At 40.9% G+C, this 19,093-nt stretch overlaps 1 protein-coding gene across 4 annotated transcripts in view; it reads left to right on the forward strand.

Moving 5' to 3' along the window:
- The window catches only part of LOC135263031 (AF4/FMR2 family member 2-like), a 166,841-nt gene that overhangs the window by 44,054 nt on the left and 103,694 nt on the right, over nt 1–19,093 (forward strand). For 2 of the 4 annotated variants that reach the window (XM_064350577.1, XM_064350578.1), the window contains exons 3-4: nt 4,773–4,826; nt 5,364–6,242. In XM_064350577.1, the coding sequence (XP_064206647.1) occupies nt 4,773–4,826; nt 5,364–6,242 (933 nt within the window). The remainder of the gene's footprint in view (nt 1–4,772; nt 4,827–5,363; nt 6,243–19,093) is intronic. The other 2 variants (XM_064350579.1, XM_064350580.1) reach the window with 1 other exon arrangement.

Genomic DNA, 19,093 nt, shown 5'->3' on the forward strand with positions numbered 1-19,093 from the left:
CTCTCGGGCCAGTATTAGTTAATCCCCCTTTAATCCTGCTTAATGGAACTCTACAGGTCACAGTTGTGAAGAACTTATTTACTGCTTCCCAGCTCCACTGGTCACTTCTAAGGGAGTCCCAGTGCACTTGGGCTGTGGTGGGCTGTGAGCCTCAGATGCTGGCCTCTGCCCACTTGCAGCCTCTCCCCGTGGCTGCAAACTGCGCACATGGACATGTTCCTGCATGCGTTTTCACGCAGCTGGTGGATCTGGCAAAGGTCAAATGGGTGTCTTTGGATGAAGGCCAGTGCTCCTGCTCAAGCAGAGTCACAAAGAGGCGCTTATTTCCTCAGCAAATATGCCCAAATTACCTTCCACCTCCAGCCAGCAACTGCCAAGAAGTATATGAGGAGACAAGAATTATATGAGGAGACAGAAGTCAAGTTTTTCTGTTACTCTACAGAGTTTTTTTTTTTTGCGGTGAATCACTGCAAATGTATTCCCTGTCATTCCTTGCTCGCGATATGTTTTATTCATGGCCGCCGTTGAGGCAAAGGACAAAAGTTGGGGAAGATGATAATTTATGCAATGTGAAATTGTACCCCCTACAGCATTTAAGAAAGGAATTATTTCTTTTTTTTAACCTCCGCTTCTTCTTTCCTGATTTGAGCAGTCTGCGCTGTCAAAATTTCAGCTTGTTTTATCAGGGATTGAGGTATTTTAAGTCATTGTTTAGTTAAATTCTAGTCACAGTAGCATCTGCAGTGACATTCTTGGTTCTTTATTGTTCTTCATTCTTAACATACTCTGTTTAGGTTTCCATATTACAAACAAGAAGCATTTTTCATGTGCATTATGTCAGTATATTCTTTACTGATTTAAAATAAATTCCTGGTAGGTTAGTATATTTAGGTCTTGGTCGATAATCCATATTCAGAAGCACGATTGGGTAATGTACTCTTTAAACAGAAAGGACTTCATTTGGGCCTAAACTCAGGAAAGTAAAAGCAGAAGATACTTCGTAAATTCGCTTTTCAAATAAAACAAGGATTAGGAGTCACTGCTTCTTCTGTGGCTGATTGGACGTTGGGAGGATGATAAGTTTTGTTTCTTTTACTAAAACAGCAGGACCTTCCCTCCCACTAGCTTTCAGCAGGGAGGTATATCCTAGATTCCCAGTGTCCTAACGACACGGGCTCCATCACAAATGCCTCCAATCCCAAAGAGTCGGAATGCACTCAGCCTCATCCGTCTTGGCGGGAGCTCCTTCCTCGGCTGGAATGTCGGCATCACCGCAGGTCTTGTCTCGGTCATATGATGTAAAGCCAAAAGGCGTGGAAGGAAGAATATTCCGACTGCTTGGGCCATGCTAAACACAGGGCTCCACTGGCTTTAAAGTCCGCTAAAGTGAGAAAAAACATTTGGGGCGTAATTAATGCAGAAGTCTCAAGTGTAAAATACTTGGATGACTTGTTTAACTCAGCTGGGTCAGGTTGCTAGTTTCGTAGCATGTGGGAATTTTGCTGTCTAACCTAGACGGGGGGGCACGGATTGAGCCAAAGCAAAGCTGTCCCATAGGACCCTGCTCGCCAGAGCCACCACGGCCTATCACATCCCCAGTAGTTGGTTCTGTGGTTTTATTTCACATTCTATTTCACATCCCATTCAAGTACTTTTCAGCTCCACATATCCTTGGGTGGAGGGGGTGGGAGGGCTAGAATCGTGCTTTTTATTCTTCCAAAAAGTTTTAGTTCACATAGCTATTTCAAACCTCAAACAAAATAGTTAAGAATCAATGCAGATGGGTCATTTAAGGTTTTTGGAAGAACTGCAAAAGTGTAACTGTTAGTACACTTCATTTGTGTCTACTAAATTGTAACTGTTTATATTTAAAGGAGTAATTGTTAGCATGTTTCTAATACGTAGAAACAGTTTATATTTAGAAGAGTAACTGTTAGTACATTTCAGTTGTGTCTAATACATAATAACAATTTATATTTAAAAGAGTTATTAAAAGCCAGATTGTTCTACCTGTTGTGCAACTTGTCAGTATGTCATTATTGCTACAATATTGAAGAGGATTGCACTGTAGCATGTCATTTTAAAAATCTTTGGGAGTCATGTATACGTTCAATTATACTGCACTCAAACATACAGAATATCACTCTTTGACTCATGCTACAATCTTAAAACACTCCTCCTGTTTGAACTGAAATGCAGTGACCAAAAAAATAGCAACCATTGAGCCTCCCTGATCGTACCTGTAGAATTGGTTCAAAAGATTTTAGGTAATCAATCAATCAGTTTTATTTCTTTTGTGCATTTTACAAAGGATTTGTCACAATATGCTTTGGAGTTTAAACCTTCACAGAGTAAGCCAGAGGCAAATCTGTAATCTGTAATCACATCCACTGATGCAATCACATCCATTGGTGTAATCACATCCACAGATGCACGGTAAACCAGATTCTGTGTAGCTGACGGCTAATTTGGTGCAGGGTTTGCCAGTTTGCAGGGCTGTGATTTTTGCCACAAAGGGTCTTCCCTTTTTTGCTCAGACCAGATGGGTTTTCCCTGGCAGAAAATGAGTGCCTTGGGGAGGTTCACCCAGCTGGCCCTGAAAGCACCCTTCCCAGCACCAGTTCTAGAAACACCGGGCCTGCTGTTGTAGCGGACTGTAGTGTCTCATACTTGTCAAATAAATTAGTGCATGACAGTTTGACCATTCAAAGAAAATGTCTAGGAAAACTGCAGAGAGAGAAAAATAATGAGGCTGTTTTTGGAACACTGCTATCTCCCGTTCTTCAAATGATCTTGCTTGATCTTGTTATTTCTAAGGAGCCTTACATCACATTACAAGAGCTACAGTTCTGATTGTTAATGTGACGCTGCTTTTGAAAACCTTTAATTCACTTGTTATGAATCAGGCTTATTCATTTACTTTGGCTGTTATGTCAGTTGGTCATTTCCTTTCTTTTCTAACGAATATGCAGTATTGACTTTGAAAAGAGGCCTAGCCAAATGAATTGTCCAAAATGTACATATTCACAAAGTATTTACATAGATATTATCTCCTTCTTGTCTTATTTATGCTTTCAGAAATAATATGTTATGTTGTTGCTGATTGATTTTTGTATTTAAAAATACAGCATAGACATGCGCCTGTGTTCAACATTTGTCATTAACATTAAGTGTTTTCTTCACAAACTTGCAACTTCGTTTTTGTTATTACTTCAGTGGACAAACTGTATTTATATATGCATATGTAAAATCATTCTTTATTTTGATGGTTAGTCCAAGTTGAGGTCAAATGTTGATTAATTTCATGCCATAGAAATTTAACAAATTAGATACAAGTGACAGCCCATGCACTATATGTACCACAGATGAGATCAATTAAAATGATGGAAAGTATAATAGGATCATGGTCAAGATGTTAGATGGAATGAGATAGCTGTAGCATTAAGTAAAGCAGTATTCTGTGACAGGATGCACAGTACAAATGATTTTATTGTTTCCAAATGCAAAGGCATAAGTGGACTCTCAGGAGATCTTTAACAAAGTTATTCTGCACTATCCGGATGAGGAAAGATCATTTCTAGATAATATCAGCAGACAATAGGTCAACGAGAAGGAAATATGCATCACATTGATTCAGGGGTTCATACTTATTACCTTGCTGTAGATTCTTAGAATGCATTTTGATTTCTAATTTACTTTAGTTCCCTGTCATTGTCTGTAATGAGTGCTGTTGTATTAAACACAAAGCGGTCTCTTTGTTTGCTCGTAATGATCTCCTGTTTACTCAGCTAATGTGCTGTAAAACAGGGCGCTGGAAGATCTCCGGACGACTGTCCATTACTGCGATTTTCACCGCGATAAATCTCTTCACGCCATGTATACCATTAAAGATTTATGGGGCACATTAAAATGGCCTTAAGTTTTAAGTGCGTGAGGGTCAGCGCTTAAGAATCACAAAGCATCTCCGCAGGAGGCCCTCTCCTGTTGCGTTAGAGGCCGCGGTTAGTCATGCTACAGCCTAATGATTGTTCATCACCTTGATTTATTCCCATTATTTGTGTGCGGGGTATTGTGTTGTCTGTGGTGATACTATGAAAAATGTAGAATGGCTGCTTGTTTTTGAACTGGTTGCAATGCTGAGACACCAGAATACTACTATCCATACATCATCTGTGTATATTGATCCTGTGATTCTGACCAGATTAAATTTTACAATATATACACAAGTACTTTATGTGTTCTGTAGAGATTTTCTTTCTTATGTATGTACTATAAGCACATATATGAGCAGTAGGACTTACTGAATAGTTTTCCAGTTGCAATTTGTTGCAGAAAATTGTTAAATACCTTACTTACTAGCAGGTTTCAACTGAGGGGAAAAATATCAATGTGCTGCACATTATGCATTATGTTTCTTATTATGTAAATAAGCAATAGGATACTTTAGCATGCTTTCATTCCCAGACTTACTGTATAAACTAATATGCTTCAAAAACCTGAAAGAGGATAATTATTGTAACAAGGTCCTCCTGCAGCAAAGAAATAGGGGATTTGGAAATTTCTGCAAAGAGGCATTGTTAAAAACAGAAATGCATTGACTGACTTTAATATAGAATTTGATTTAAAAACTGAATAAAGTCTAATTATTACCATTACTACTGATTAAACGTAACACATGGTTTTATTCAAAGTACATTTTGATACAGATTTTTGGGAATATTTTCCCTTAGCTATGACTAGTTCTTACGTATCCTGTCTCTTCACAATGACAGATAGAAGCATCAAGTCACTCCACTTTGGGGGAGACCCACAACCCAGACCATAAGGTATATTTTATTAGATACACACTGTAATGAGCCATAATGTTTGTTTAAATACTGTACCTTTAAAGAGGTGCATTTTACCAGACCTGTTTGAACAGCTCTTACTGACCTCCCCCCTCCCCAAACTGTATTAATTAGAAGCTGCTGATTGCCAGTTAAAGTGTTCCTTTACGGCGTGGGTAGTGCCACTTTGCTGTCATTACACAATATACCAATAAGAGTAAAGCTATTTTAGCCTGCATAATCGCATTAGGGGAAGGACACTTTTTTCACGATTGTGTAATTAATTGCACTGCTGTATTACACACTGCCGTAATTGTCTTGCTCACTAAGGCATGTTTGCACCCGAGCATCCACCCTTTACCAGCTTGCAGACTGTCGCAGTTGCGCTGGCTTACTGCAGCTGTGCAACCCTGGTTTGGAGCCGTGCATTACAGTCGTGTGTGAGCATGCTGAGGAATGATACGAGAGAGAAACAGTGCAGGAGGGAGAAATGTGATATGCAGAAATGCGATAACGGTTCTCCTTTCCTCCTCGCAGACCAACAAAGGCGACGCCCTGGCGAACCGCGTTCAGAACACGCTGGGGAACTATGACGAGATGAAGGAGCTGATTACCAACCACTCCAACCAGAGCCACCTGGTCGGAATCCCCAAAAACTCGGTGCCGCAGACCCCGGTGGAGAAGGAGGACGAGCCCAGCTTTTTCCCCGAGGGGCAGAAGGGCAGGACGGCCCCCTCCCACCCAAGCCTGGGTCAGCCCGGCTCCTCCATGCCTCCACCCGCTTCCTCCACCCTCTCCGGCTCCGCGCTCCTCCAACAGGGGGCCAAGAAGTCCCGCTCCACCGACTGGGCCCGGGGCAGCCACAGCTCAGCGAGCAGCCAGCCTGGCCAGGGGGCGGGGCCTCCGTGCGGCAGGGGCAAGCATGGGGCCTCCGCCCACGAGCTGCCCCATGGCAGGTATGAGGACCAGTTCAGCAGCCAGGGAGACGCCAGTCCCGTCCCCACATCTTCCCTGTCCCGGAGACATGTGGCGCCCCCCAAGGCCCCCTCTTCCTCCTCCGAGCATGGCCACAAGGAGGCCGGTCGCTGCAAATCTCCCACGGAGCAGGACCTGGGCTCCCACGGCGCCTCCTCTCCGGTGGCCTCCACCTCTCTCCTCCCTAGCGGACTCTCCACGCCTAACTTCCCCCCGGGGATCCACTGCAAGCCCAGCGCCATCCAGCAGAAACCCACGGCCTACGTCAGGCCCATGGACGGCCAGGACCAGGTCCCCAACGACTCGCCAGAGCTGAAGCCCCGCCCAGAGATTGGGGACGGCTACGGCGCGGCCGCGTTCGGAGGCCTGATGGAGGGCAAAGGCGGAGCCGGCAACACCAAAAGCAAGCTGCCCAAGCTGACCCTGCCGCAGCCCGGAGAGGTACGTGTCACCGTTCATTCGCCTGCGTAGGAACCGCTCGCACGTAACCGGGGGAAACGTTCAACATTTGTCTGCTTTTTGATCCTCAGGCAGAAAAAAGCAGAGGTATGGAGCGGGGCAGATTGAATTGGCCCCGCTGACATTCCTCTGGCTTGGCTGAGTTTACATTAGGCCCTGGCAGTGAGACAAGGTGACATAATGGAGCCGCTCATTAATATTCAGGCATTCTATGGCTTTCTCAGCCTCCGGCATTCATGTGAACCGTGTCGGTCAAAGGTGGTTTGTTTCACGCACACTGGCGTTTTTATGGGTTCCAGACATGGCTAAGGGCCTGTTCCCTGCAAAATAAGTCCTGTTGAGGAGGCTTTGTGATGAGCGATGAAATTAGTATCATTTCGCGTGACATTTTGAATCACAGCAGTACTTTTGTTTTGACATATTGTCTAAAAAACTAGACACATATTTCCGTTTGAATTAAATTTGGGGATTGAATGGGAAACTCTGGGTCTGAATTTTGAATGACTGCTACCGCAAGAGGATGAGTTTTTGTGCTCTTCTTCTTATTTTTTAAAATTATTTTTTCATGAAGGCCGAACAATCTTTTGTTAATTATTGTTTCATGCTTTGGGAAGCAAGGTTTTTGGAGTGAAAACTTTGAAACTCAATCATGACTTTTTTCTGATGACTTTGGAGAGCATGGAGTTCAAATTGTACAATCAGAGACCAATTGTCTAATGTTGACATTTTATACCAGAGCTTTTAATTAATCAAAACAAAGTAAAAAATGATAGGCTTCAATTTACAGATGATCTAATCCCTTGTTGATTTAGGAACTTTGGCCACCCAAGCCTTGTGTATTTTGTTACCCATGGAAAACTTGTCATAATAAACTCTTTGCCAGCAGCACAGACAGGATAGACTAAGTGTCTGTTATTGCAGCAGTATTTTCTTTTTTTGGGGGGGAGGGGTACAGATTAACTTTGGCTGTTTATCTTATACTAATGTTCTGGGGCGATACAATTAAGATGTTCTTAAGATTTGTTGTAATTCTCCATACTGGAGGATTTATGGAGCCTCGGTCCAAAAGTAGCACCGAGCTTTCAGCTCAGCTAGTGCAATTGCTGGAGGATATTTTTTCATGGTGCAAAATGTGATTGCTTTGAAATTAAAGTTTATAAATTTACACTGAAGCTGTTATTATTTATTTTCCTTCACCTGGGGTAACAGACTTGTTATTTCAAACCGTTCTTCACACCTCTGTATGGAATTTTCTCAATGGTTCAGCCTGTCTTAAAATAATTGCAGGCAAAGTGGTCCCACAAGGGGCTCTGCTGGTCAGCCGGGGGGTGTTGGAGAAGAGCAGGGCAAAACCATGTCTCCACATTGGGCAGGACAGTGAGTCAGAGACAGGACCCTAGAGATCACTGCCCCTACAGCCTCCATGCTACTTTGGAGTTCCGACCTGTCAATTAATATTGATAGCTGGACAGTACGACCAATATTAATCATTATAATAATAATAATAATAATAGTAGCTGAAAAGCAGTGATTATGTGGTCCAAGCAGTCCAAGTCTACCTTTGCAGCAAGATGCTGAAATCAGCCATGTCCATGCTTGTTGAACAAAGGGTTCATGATCCAGAAGTCATGTGATCTGATGTTTTCTTCATGACAGGTAGATCTTTAGAAGTATTATTTTTTCAAATGGAATCATGGCCAAACATGATGAATATTCTTTAAGCAATCAACACCATTCAAGTTTTGCCTTGCTGCAAGTCAACCATGTCTACCTAAAAACTCTGACTTTAAAAGGCCAGCAAGCCACAACACCATTGATTGACACCATTCAAGTTTTGCCTTGTTCAGAACAACATGCCCTTTGGCTCAGAACATGTTTCAAGGCCAAAGACCAAATCTGGAATTAATCAAACCAAGAATTATTGCTGTCATTTAGCAATGTATGCAAATTTTTATATATTGAAATATCATTGCCCGTCATTTCGGCATCTTTGAAAATAGTTGCTTTTCCTTCGCAGTTTAGTTCCAAATGGAGTCTTGATCAGACTTATGTTTCACGAGTAGAAGATTTATTAAGTATTATTTTTTCAGAATTAACAATGTTTCATGTTTCTGAAGATATCAACACCATTCATGTTTTGCTTTGTTCAGAACCATGTGGGCTTTGATTCAGAACATGTTTCAAGGCCAAATGACCATATCTGGAATTAATTACATGCCCTTCAGCCATTTTTTGATGTATCAACTATTGTTTTTGCATTTTATTTAGGGTCTAGTCAAAAGAAGATTTTTTTCTTTTTTCAGAAAATTCTAAATAACAGAAAATCAAAGTACATTTTATTGGTACAATAATATTATTTGTTAATTGTGACCAAGGGCATCTAATAGTCAAGGTTGCATGTCTTCAAGTTAAATGGTTCCAAAGTTATGAACAGTTATGACATTTTTTAACATGCACTGTAGAATTACCATGAGGTCAATTGCTGCCCTGTTCTAATAGATTGCAATTTCACACATCCCAAACATACCTACCAAGTTTCACCATTCTGTCTGGAAGTTATGAGTGTTTTTTCTGGAGAAAAAATAAAATAATAAAAAACAGAACAATTACAATAGCTTGGACCCCGAATAGTAATTTATGATGGTGGTAATGATGGTGGTGATGATGATGATGATGATGATGAACATGCTTACTTACTGTTCACCTACATGATTTTATCTTCATGAAGCTTTCCAGATCAGAGGATGAGAATGACATTCATGGTCCACGTGCATGTTCATTACAGGACTTTTATGTTCCTAATTTACTGTTCATCTGACTAAGGAAATATATGCGATATGGGTGTCAACTTTAACAGTTTAATTACCACATCTGGGGCAGAGCAGAAAAAAGAACCTTATTGACCTCATATGAGACCCAGAGTGAGGTTACATTATCTGCATGAAGACAATCTGCTAGACACTTAAAGTCTTTGAACCATTGCCAATAGTTATATTCAATCCGGGCATGATGTAGTGAAATGTTACTGTGTTAAAGCCTCAGTCCTTTTAATGGGGAGTTATGCAGAGAGAATGTACTGTGGCACTGAGGTGGAAAAGATCATTAATGTGTATGTGCGTGTGTGTGTATGCGTGTGTGGGTGCGTGTATGCGAGTGTGTGTGTGTATGCTTCTGTGTGTGTGTGTGTGTGTGTGTTTGTACCTTTCTTTGTGTGTGTATGTGTGTGTATGTGTGCGTGTGTGTGCATGTTTGTACACGCTTGAATGCAGTGGCTGTGGGAATTGTGTGTTTGTGTGTCACGCTCCATGTCTTGGGAAAGGGGAGGGGAGTCTCAGTGGGGGTTGCTGCTGTTGAGCTCAGCACTGGGAGCCAGGACTGGTTATATCTGGCTGGCATAGTGGGGCAGGCCCTCACCCATGCTACACTACATGCTATGTGAATCTGCCCATGTGCCCCATGAACTGGGGATGCTGCTTAGCAGAGGCGAGGTTGGCACACGATCTGGACTGTGATGTGACTGCAATGGCCTGCCTCGTCTGTGCTCCAGATGTCTTTTTACATATTATTTGTGATTCAACACATATTGAGCTGAATTACTTCAACGCTTGTGTACCCTGTAGCCTTTTGAATTTATTTCAAAATATCTGAATTAACTGCACTCATTTCACACTTGGACAAGTAACATACAGTGTATTCCTTTATTGAGTTTGGCATGAGAACAGAGAGCTCACAATAATATCGTAATAATAGTTTCATGATTCCACTACCACCACCAGTAATAATACAAATAATAATGATCGTAATAAATTACCATCATTATCATCATCATCATTGTCATGTTTTTTTAAACACAGTTTATTGTAATACACAACATTCAAGCATTTTCATAATTACATACTGAAGGGAGAGCCACATGCAGATAAGATAAGAAACTCAAGTCATACAAGCAGAGAAAAGAGCTTATTCACGGACGAAACCCCATGTGCAGCTGCACCACTGCTGGATCATACTTTAGCCTCCCAGAGCCAATGGTGTGGCAAAGCTAGGCCTGTAGCATATCACCAGCACTGAGCTACTGAGGTACTTTTGTGCATCAGCCACAGAGCAAAGTCCCAGGATGCCTGAGGGGCTTCCTTTATGTTTTGTACCATGTTCATAACCAAACAACCTCTGTGTGCCCCCTGCCCTGGACATTTGAGAAGTCATTCCTTCTGTAAGTCATCCCTTCTCTCATTTTACATTCGTACGTTGTCAGAAAAAAACAAACAAATGAATTATCAGCAATAAATAAGAGTAATACTTGACAGAACAGGTTGGCATACCTCCAGCCAACCACGGAGGAACACAGCAGCTGTTGCATTGCTTTGTTTATTGAAGGAGCGGAAGGCAATTCAATTCTTAATCGCTAGATCTAGCATCTCAAAACATATGGCTCAGTCGCACAGTACGGTTTAGCATGTGGTAGGAGCAGAAATCGTAAGGAATTTTAATTGCTCCGGGCGTACCCTCGGAATGGTCCGCTCCCAAGGAAATGGTGATGGATGTTGTTGTCGGAGCTGGGGGGGGGGGTGTGGGGGGGGGGCGGGTGTGGGCGGGTAGAGGGACCCCCTGGGGTGCAGGCCCCAGCTGGCCCCAGACTGTGGTTTACAGGACCAAGCAATCTCCTCTCTCTGTGGGATGAGTCACCCGGGCTGTCCCCGAATTGGCAGGATGCTCACATTGCTAGGAGAGGAAATAAAGAGCTTTTGTTTAGAAAAGGCATTTAGAAGAGAAACACCTTCAAGGTTTTGATTTTCTCCTCTTTGCTTTCCCGTGAAGAGCCGTAGATTATGTTGAAAAACTGTCTCTTGTGATCCCTTGGTGTCCTGGTTGTTTGAGCTTGTTATTACTCTGGGCTGCCAATTTGTTTTTTTTGTTTTTTTGCTTGTGCTTTGTCTGGAAGTTCTTAGATCCTCTTGCAATTAAACACTCTCATAGGAAGTGTTTTTGTGTAGGTTATTTACCCACAATTTTTCCTCACTGGAGATGGTTCAGCAGCTTATGGAAGATTGCGTCTGCTTTTTTAGATGCTCAGGCTTTGTCTCTTACGACCACTTGAAAATAAATCCACTCCCCCTGTACTGAAGTACAGTAAGAGAATGTTTTGGCATCTCAAACCTAATTACATTCGCTTTCTTCCGTACAGAGCGAAATCCTGCTACGAATGTCAATCAGATCTGGGTCCAGTCAGAGACCTTCGCCTTCCCGTCTGGCTGAGATGTTATAGGCCGCCACCCCTGCACGGCCTCCTGAAAAACATTTTGTCAGATTTAGTGTAGGCTGGAGTGATAAGCATTTGTTAAATGGGTTTTGAATCATCCTGTTATCACTGGATGTATCGATCAGTTTGCTCCATTCACTGCTTACTCAGAAAAGGCTGCCCAGGTTTTGTGTCAGGGAGTATGAAACATTGACAACCAGATAACAGTATTGATTTCTCCAAAAACAGTTATTGCACTGGGCATTATGTTGGCTTAATATAACTAATAGTCTTATCGCTAACCCTTTAAGTGGAGATTTGTTGTGACAGGAGGCAGGATTATATATCCTTTCAAGTAGGTACAGAAACAAAAAGGGGATATCTTTTTCATGTGGGAAAGCTTTTTTGACAGGCCTGTTTTTCACATGTATAGGGCTTGGATCTCTTACAGTTTTACGTATATATTTTAGTGCCTTTTCTTGCTTGTTATATTGCCTGTGACTTTATATAGACTAGATGTTTTGTATGTGCAGGGGATTGCAGCATATGGGGTGGACGCCAGGTGGTACTTGTTTGTTTCAATGTTTGTTTTATTTTGTTAGAATTTGCCTAGCATATATTCCAGTTCCAGGTTTTACTCTCAGTACAAGGAAATGCATGGAAGCATGTTCTGAATTTGACGGCTAAGACCTGAAAACCGCATCCTAAATCTCAGCTAATCAGGTGCAGCCCATTTGCGGAGAGTCAAAGGAAAGTGACTGAGAGAGAAACTGCTTTGTCAGTGTTATCAGTCTACCACATAGAATTTATGAAATCTAAATGAACCACTGTCACTTGCATATAGAATAAATGTCAAGCTTTAATGACATGTTACTTTCCCTTCTTTCTTATTTAATGCAGTTATTGCAGTTTAATATTATAATAAAGCTGTGGAGGGCTAAAGGGAAGAGGAGCCTTCCCGTGAAAAGATGCCTTGCTATGGTAACTTGCTCTGTAATTGAGATGCTGGCTATATTGTCTGATGCATTGTTCCGCATAGTGCTTAATGTCTTGCCCATGAGAGGCTTTTCCTTCAGTGTTAATCTAAATATGTTGCTTGTGTTTCTAAAGGAAAACAAATAAATTCTCTTTTTAAATTAGATAGCTACCTTCTGCCCATAAAATGAAAAATAGTAGCCCTGTACTATTTACAGTGGCTGTACAGAGGCTTTTAAAATAGTTCGGACTAAAACATTATTAATTCATATTGATAAATTGCAACTATGTACTTTTTTTGCAGCAGCAGCATTTTTGGAGTGATTTGGAATGTATATTTTGATTCTTGATGACCTGAGAGACATTTTTAGAGGTTATCTCTCATAATCTGAATTTTTGTTCTGTATAAGGAAGCATTAATATTATATATAGTAATTAGACTATTTGCAAGTATGTCTCTAGTGTGTGAGTGAATGGTGAGTGTGCCCTGCAATAGATTGGCGACCTTGCAGGGTGTATTCCTGCCTCTTGCCCAATGCATGCTGGAATAGGCTCCAACACCCCCTGCGACCCTGACCAGGATAAGCGTGTATAGGCTATAGATGGATAGATGGATGGAAGTATGCCTCTTCTGGAATAATCCCAGAATTTATTTAATATATTCTAATATTGCCCTAATTGATGCATGCATTATGATTAAAATGAATGTAATGGTTTTCCTGTTTTCTTTCCATTGTGAAACAATTACATTTTACTGTATGTTTCTGTGCAAACTGTAGTCGGTCCATATAGTGTAATTACTGGTTAAACTCCAGTCATCATTTTAAATGTTAATTTTCTTTCATCATTTTTAATTTTTCTTTAAACTGCAATAGTGAATGCAGGTTTGTTCATTTTTTTGTCTTTCATAGGAATACCAGTAATGGTATTTATTTATGTAAATAATTATATAATACAACATTAAAAAACAGTAGCAGGGACATTTAATTTTTTGTATATAAAGTTGCTCTGCTTAAAATATAACTTTAAATCTTTTACACCTTTCCTTTATAAAGGTAGAATTAAACTTTTTATAAATGCCATTGATTATTACAACATACTGTCCTGAGATTTTGAATCATCCTCAAAGGTAGTTCTACCACCACTCTTAAAATACAATGTGTCCCAAACCCATGTACAAGCTGCTTTCACATTTCCTGAAAATATCCCTTCATTTCTCTGTGTTACGTGTAATAGATTTGTTTCATAAGTTTAATGTCAGAGTTGCCATCTCATATTAACTCTAAGTGACAGTTCACTCAGTGCCCTTAACCTCAGAAGAGGCACTGTAAATTAATCGTATGATGTGTTCTCACAAGTTCATCGCTGATTACGGGAGACAGCAGGCATGTTTAGGCCTGGCTAGTGTCAAATCCTTGCCCTCATCTGATTACTCTTTCTGATCAGATATAATGGTGGAGAGCAAGAACTGCATATCAATGTTGCATGCTTGTCCGATATGCAACACACGGGCTTAAGGGAAGCATAACAAGATATGAACTGCATCATTTTTCATCATAATTCAGCTCACATTTTCGGTGAACCACTCATGAAATCTTGTAGACCCTGCTGATAATAAGTCAGATGGGGTTTAAGGAGCAGATTTGAGATGGTATAAATAACTATTGGTTTATTGCATGTTAATTTTGTGTCCTGGTGCCTGGAATGACTAGAATTGGCTGATATTTTCCTCCTGGTTTTCCATGAAAAGTTTGTGGCCTTGTACTGTATGTTCAGTCGGCCCTTGAAATCAAGTTAGTAAAGTGGTTGCCATTGTGAGCATGACAAAAGGCTAAAACGACTGACGCTATCTCTGCTGACCCAATACGGCATACAATTCATCCAAAAATGTAGGCTATTTTTAATGTAGCCATCACAATTTTGGCTGCTTATGCATTTTAGAAATGGTGTGTTCCTTGAGAGTTGGCAGACTTTCTTCTTTTGCAGTGGCCAATCATACTTGAGCTGCAACGCTCGGTGCAGACAGGCATACGCTCGCCTCCAAAGCACACAGTGTTACCCCTGTTCACAATCGCGTTGCAGTCCACATGTCGAGTTCACACAGACATGAGTTGGAGGAGGACACTTGATGTGCAGTAGGGTGGTGTTCATTCACTTTGCAAAACCCGGGGTAATCGTTACATTTTTCCCATGTCTCAGATTATTAGCCTATTAGTCGTCTGGATTATTGACCCGTTCTTGGGGTCTGATGCACAGAAGTCTTTATCTGACCCAAAAGAGACCGCTCCCTCTCCAGACAGGAAATCTGTTCCATGAGGAGCAAATTACTCAGCACTGAACACAGTCAGCCTCTACTTTACTTAAGAAAAAAACCTCACCTTGTTGCACTGTAGTGGTGGCACTTCTGTGCTCATAATGGCACATTTTCTTTCTGCAGGTTTTTAAGACAGCTCTATTCACTGGGAATAGTATTTGACAGAGGCCTGTTCTCAGGTTAGCCACTTAGGTTCATTCAGTAAGCACATAGCTGTTTGATAGCACAATGCCTTTCAGTAAAAACATATGAGGTGCTTAGTTTTGCACCTCATACTTTTTCTCTGAAAGAAAAAAGGCACCTGCACACTGCAGTTAAAATATGTCACATTGCTGTAATGTGAAAGTGAAGTTATGATAAATTAATGCAATTTGCAGAAGTAAGACACTTTCACTTTTAGGCTCCTGCAACAAAATAAAAATGGATGCGCAAAGGCCTCACCTTTATATGTAAGCATTTCTCTTCTTGCTTTTGTCTGTGTGATTTACCAGATAATGGAAGTCTTCTCTCTGTTTTGCTATAGCCATTGTAGATACCTCTTTTCTTTACCTTGGATTTGATGAAAAGGCAGTTGTTCTTTTTAAGAATGTCCTCTTTCAAAAGACTGCCTGTATTTCCTGTCACTCTACTCATTTAAACAGAATGTGTAGGATTTTACATTAGCCCGGGTTATACTGTGTTTGACAGCTCCACCTAGATATTTTAAGATCTGAAATCATGAGAAACTTGAAGAATGTTGGATCCATCACAAAGTTCAGGAGTTCTTTGTACTCCATCATAGGGAATTCAGCTGTCCTCCTGGTGAAACCGATAGGGGAAGCACAGTAGTATGTGGAATTGCCTGTGAAACATCCAGGAGGAAGCATGAAATCTAGAACACTTGTTTATTTAGTTAGTTTTGTTTTTCATTTCTGTGTTTTTTTTTTCTCAAGTAAACCTTGCTTCAGTGGAACTCTACTTAGGTACTTTCTCTGTCTTCTGTTGCTGTGTGCTGAGTGAGGTCATCTAAGTACACTTGAGCCAATGACCCTGTCTCTGATTGGTGTTACCCAGATGTGTATTTTTTTTCCAGCTGTCATTTTACATTCAGTTTGATTATCTGTCTTCAGATTAGACACTACATATCGTATAAGATCAGAAGCACCCAAAGGATTGTTGTGTCACAGACAAATGTTTTGATTATTTTTTTTTTTTCTCTGCGGTTTGTTGTCATTGTCAAACTCAACAATGTTATTTTGCCCTCCGGCACTTCAAAATGTGACAAGCAATGTGCGGTTGTGAATAATAAATTAGTTACTGTAGCTGGGTGTAAGCTTAATTGGAGCTGGCCTGATCAGATGACAGGGCGTACTGTGTAACCCAGTTGTGCGTACTATTTGTTAGAGTGGCTCTGGAGTGGTGGGGGTTAATAGTCTGTTGAGTGAGCTGTGAGGCGGATTGTGGTTCGGCCCTCAGTTGGAAGGTTTCCAGGTCCCCCGTGGTCTCCTGTGTTTTCAGTTGATGACTGAACATTACGTGTGAGGGAACAGCCTGGGCGCAGCATACTGACTCAGAGCACCCCTGGGTCCGCTGTGGAAGAATGGGCGAGGGAGGGGTCGGGCCGTCCCACCAACCCCCTACCACCCCCACGCCGCCTTAACCAAAATTTCACTCCGAGCCGCAGCAGGACAAACAATTTCGCACTTCAAGGTAGCATCTATCGCTGGGGTTCCTCAACCGCCCAATTTTATGAAAGCCAAAACAGAAAAAATGCTTCATCAGTAGAAGAGATGTTTTTCTTTTTTTATTAACTGTATTTACACACAATGATTTCTTTAATTTGGGGGAATTAGAGTGGAGCTGGAGATGTACCTTGTGATGGAAATTGACAGCGGAGGGTTGCGTTTGGAATTAGCTTTTTTTTTTCTCCCTGTCCTGTCATGCTTGATGGGTTCTCCTCATCAGCGTTTGTTTAAAATCGCATCTGAATTAATTGGAGTTCATTAATGTGAATCTTTGTAACACGCAGTGATACAGTCAATAATGTGTCTAATAAACATTAAAAGGAAATGCATGTAGAATACGTGTAGCACAGTGACATGGTCTCTGCAGGCTGCTGTAAAATTGATGATGGACAGAAAAAGAGGGGAGATATGATTAGCACAGTGTAAAGGAAAAAGACACTGGAGACTAAATACACAGATTATTATGTTTGTAATGTGTCAACAGTACCTCTTTCTGACTATTTTACAACACTGTAAGTGATGCAGCCATTCATTCTTAGTGAAATAATTCCGTAGGAATATAAGATACTGTATATTTTTTATGGTTTGTTGAAATTGATAGACGTTTGTAAATGTGTTATTTAAAAGAGCCCAGGGTGGCCAGATTGACAGTATATAGCATAAAACAGTCCCTATTGTAAGTCCTCCTCCTAAATATTATATTATATTTTTTACTGGTGGGCTAAAAATCAACAGTGTAGTTGAGATGTTGTATAATGTGATTATTAATATTTTATTTTATTATCAACTTTATTGTTGACAGTGGCTTCCTATTTTTCCTTGAGTCTTTGGCATAACAATTATTTATATATACACAGTTGAGTCTGTAAGGATACACACTCGTTCCCACTGCTTTACAATTTCATTATATTTCGGCATTTACATTTTTATTTGCTGACTTGCTGTGCTCTTCCACTTTTTCTATGCAAGTGGAACATTGTAGTTTGCATTTGTGTTGTGAGGTAAAACAGAGGGGCATCAGCAATATGTTCCATCCTGTGCACTCACAATATATACATACACTGTTGTACAGTAACAGAGCCTGTTCCTCCTTTAAGTGCATATGAATGTCTGAAGCAGGTATAATATTTTACCCCATTATGGATGGTCTCTGGCTGTAATCTGCATGCCCAAGTTAGGCCTTTATGCTAATGTGATGTCTCCTGATGGGAGTTCTCCGCACAGCAGGCTAATGTGACCTTGAAGAACTTGCTCACGGTACACTGTAAGCGCTCGGAGAATCAACAGCTCCTTCTTGGACTGTGCAGTCAGAACAGAGTTAATGAGCATCATTCAGGAGACACAATGCACTTCCATAAGGACGAGAGGAGGGAGAGAATCACTGCAGCTGCACTGTTGAGTTAAGCTGCATTAGGATATACTGAGGTGATTCTTATAGATACAACAACTGCATGCCCAAGTGGATTAACAGGGAGATGAATGGATGCTTCCTCTTTTCTGGGGGAAAAAAAACACGTTAATAGGAAGCTTACCCATTAGAAGTAACAGCTGGCATCATTTGCATAATACCCATCAAACACCATTTTCCCTGACTGCTTGTCAACCTACGATTTAAAAAAAGAAAGAAATCATAGCTGCACTGCGATAACAGCCAAAGCTCCAAAATCACACAAAAACACACACACACACACACACATACTCGCACACACGCACACACACAAGCACAGAGAGAGAGAGACAGAGAGAGAGTGAGAGAGAAAGAGAAAAATACTGCATATGAGAGAGATTCATTTGGCCGGTAAATTATAATCTTCTTATAATTCTGCTTCAAAATTGTGTTTTGTTAAAAATCCTCATTAGTATAAAAAAATTAAAATACTAAACTACTATCAAGACCAAAATTTGGTTATTACATTTCTTAACTGATAAACTGAACCTTCTTCTAATAGTGTTGGTTAGATGTATTATCTTGTGACCTGTGTGTATTTGTAAAGAATAATTTCTCTCAAATTTTCTTCATTAATGAAATCATAATTTTAATTAGTTAACTTGTAGGTATTATTATTGGTATTAAGGTAACACCAAATGCATCCACGTGTCACATTGAACAAACTTATTTTATAATTCGATATAATTAAACACTTACTAATTAAGCCTTTTTATCCTGGCCATTAAAAATGTTGCTGTAGTCTTGATTATTAAAACACACACACATGCACACACGCACACACGCACACGCAAAATGACCCAACCGCTCATCAAATCAGTCCCGTTCTGCACCACATGTTTCGTGTTTGTTTTAGCCGCTGTAAATTGGGCTTTATGGGTGCGCATAATCTGATGGTAGATTTACTGCTCTGCAGTGGCAGGCGGGCCACACGACACACACAGACACGCTCGGTAAGCATCTGACTCTGAGGTCCCGCACATTTCATCATCCTGCCATTTGATGCTAGCTGGTGAAAGCTAAAGCCACTGGCTGATCACTGATTGGATAGAGCTTATCACATGGGATTCAATCCACATTTGGCCTTTGACCACAATTAAAAACAAGTATTGTCAAACTGACTTTCTTGTGTTC

The sequence above is a fragment of the Anguilla rostrata genome, chromosome 9, assembly GCF_018555375.3.
Source record: "Anguilla rostrata isolate EN2019 chromosome 9, ASM1855537v3, whole genome shotgun sequence".
NCBI classification, from domain to species: domain Eukaryota; kingdom Metazoa; phylum Chordata; class Actinopteri; order Anguilliformes; family Anguillidae; genus Anguilla; species Anguilla rostrata.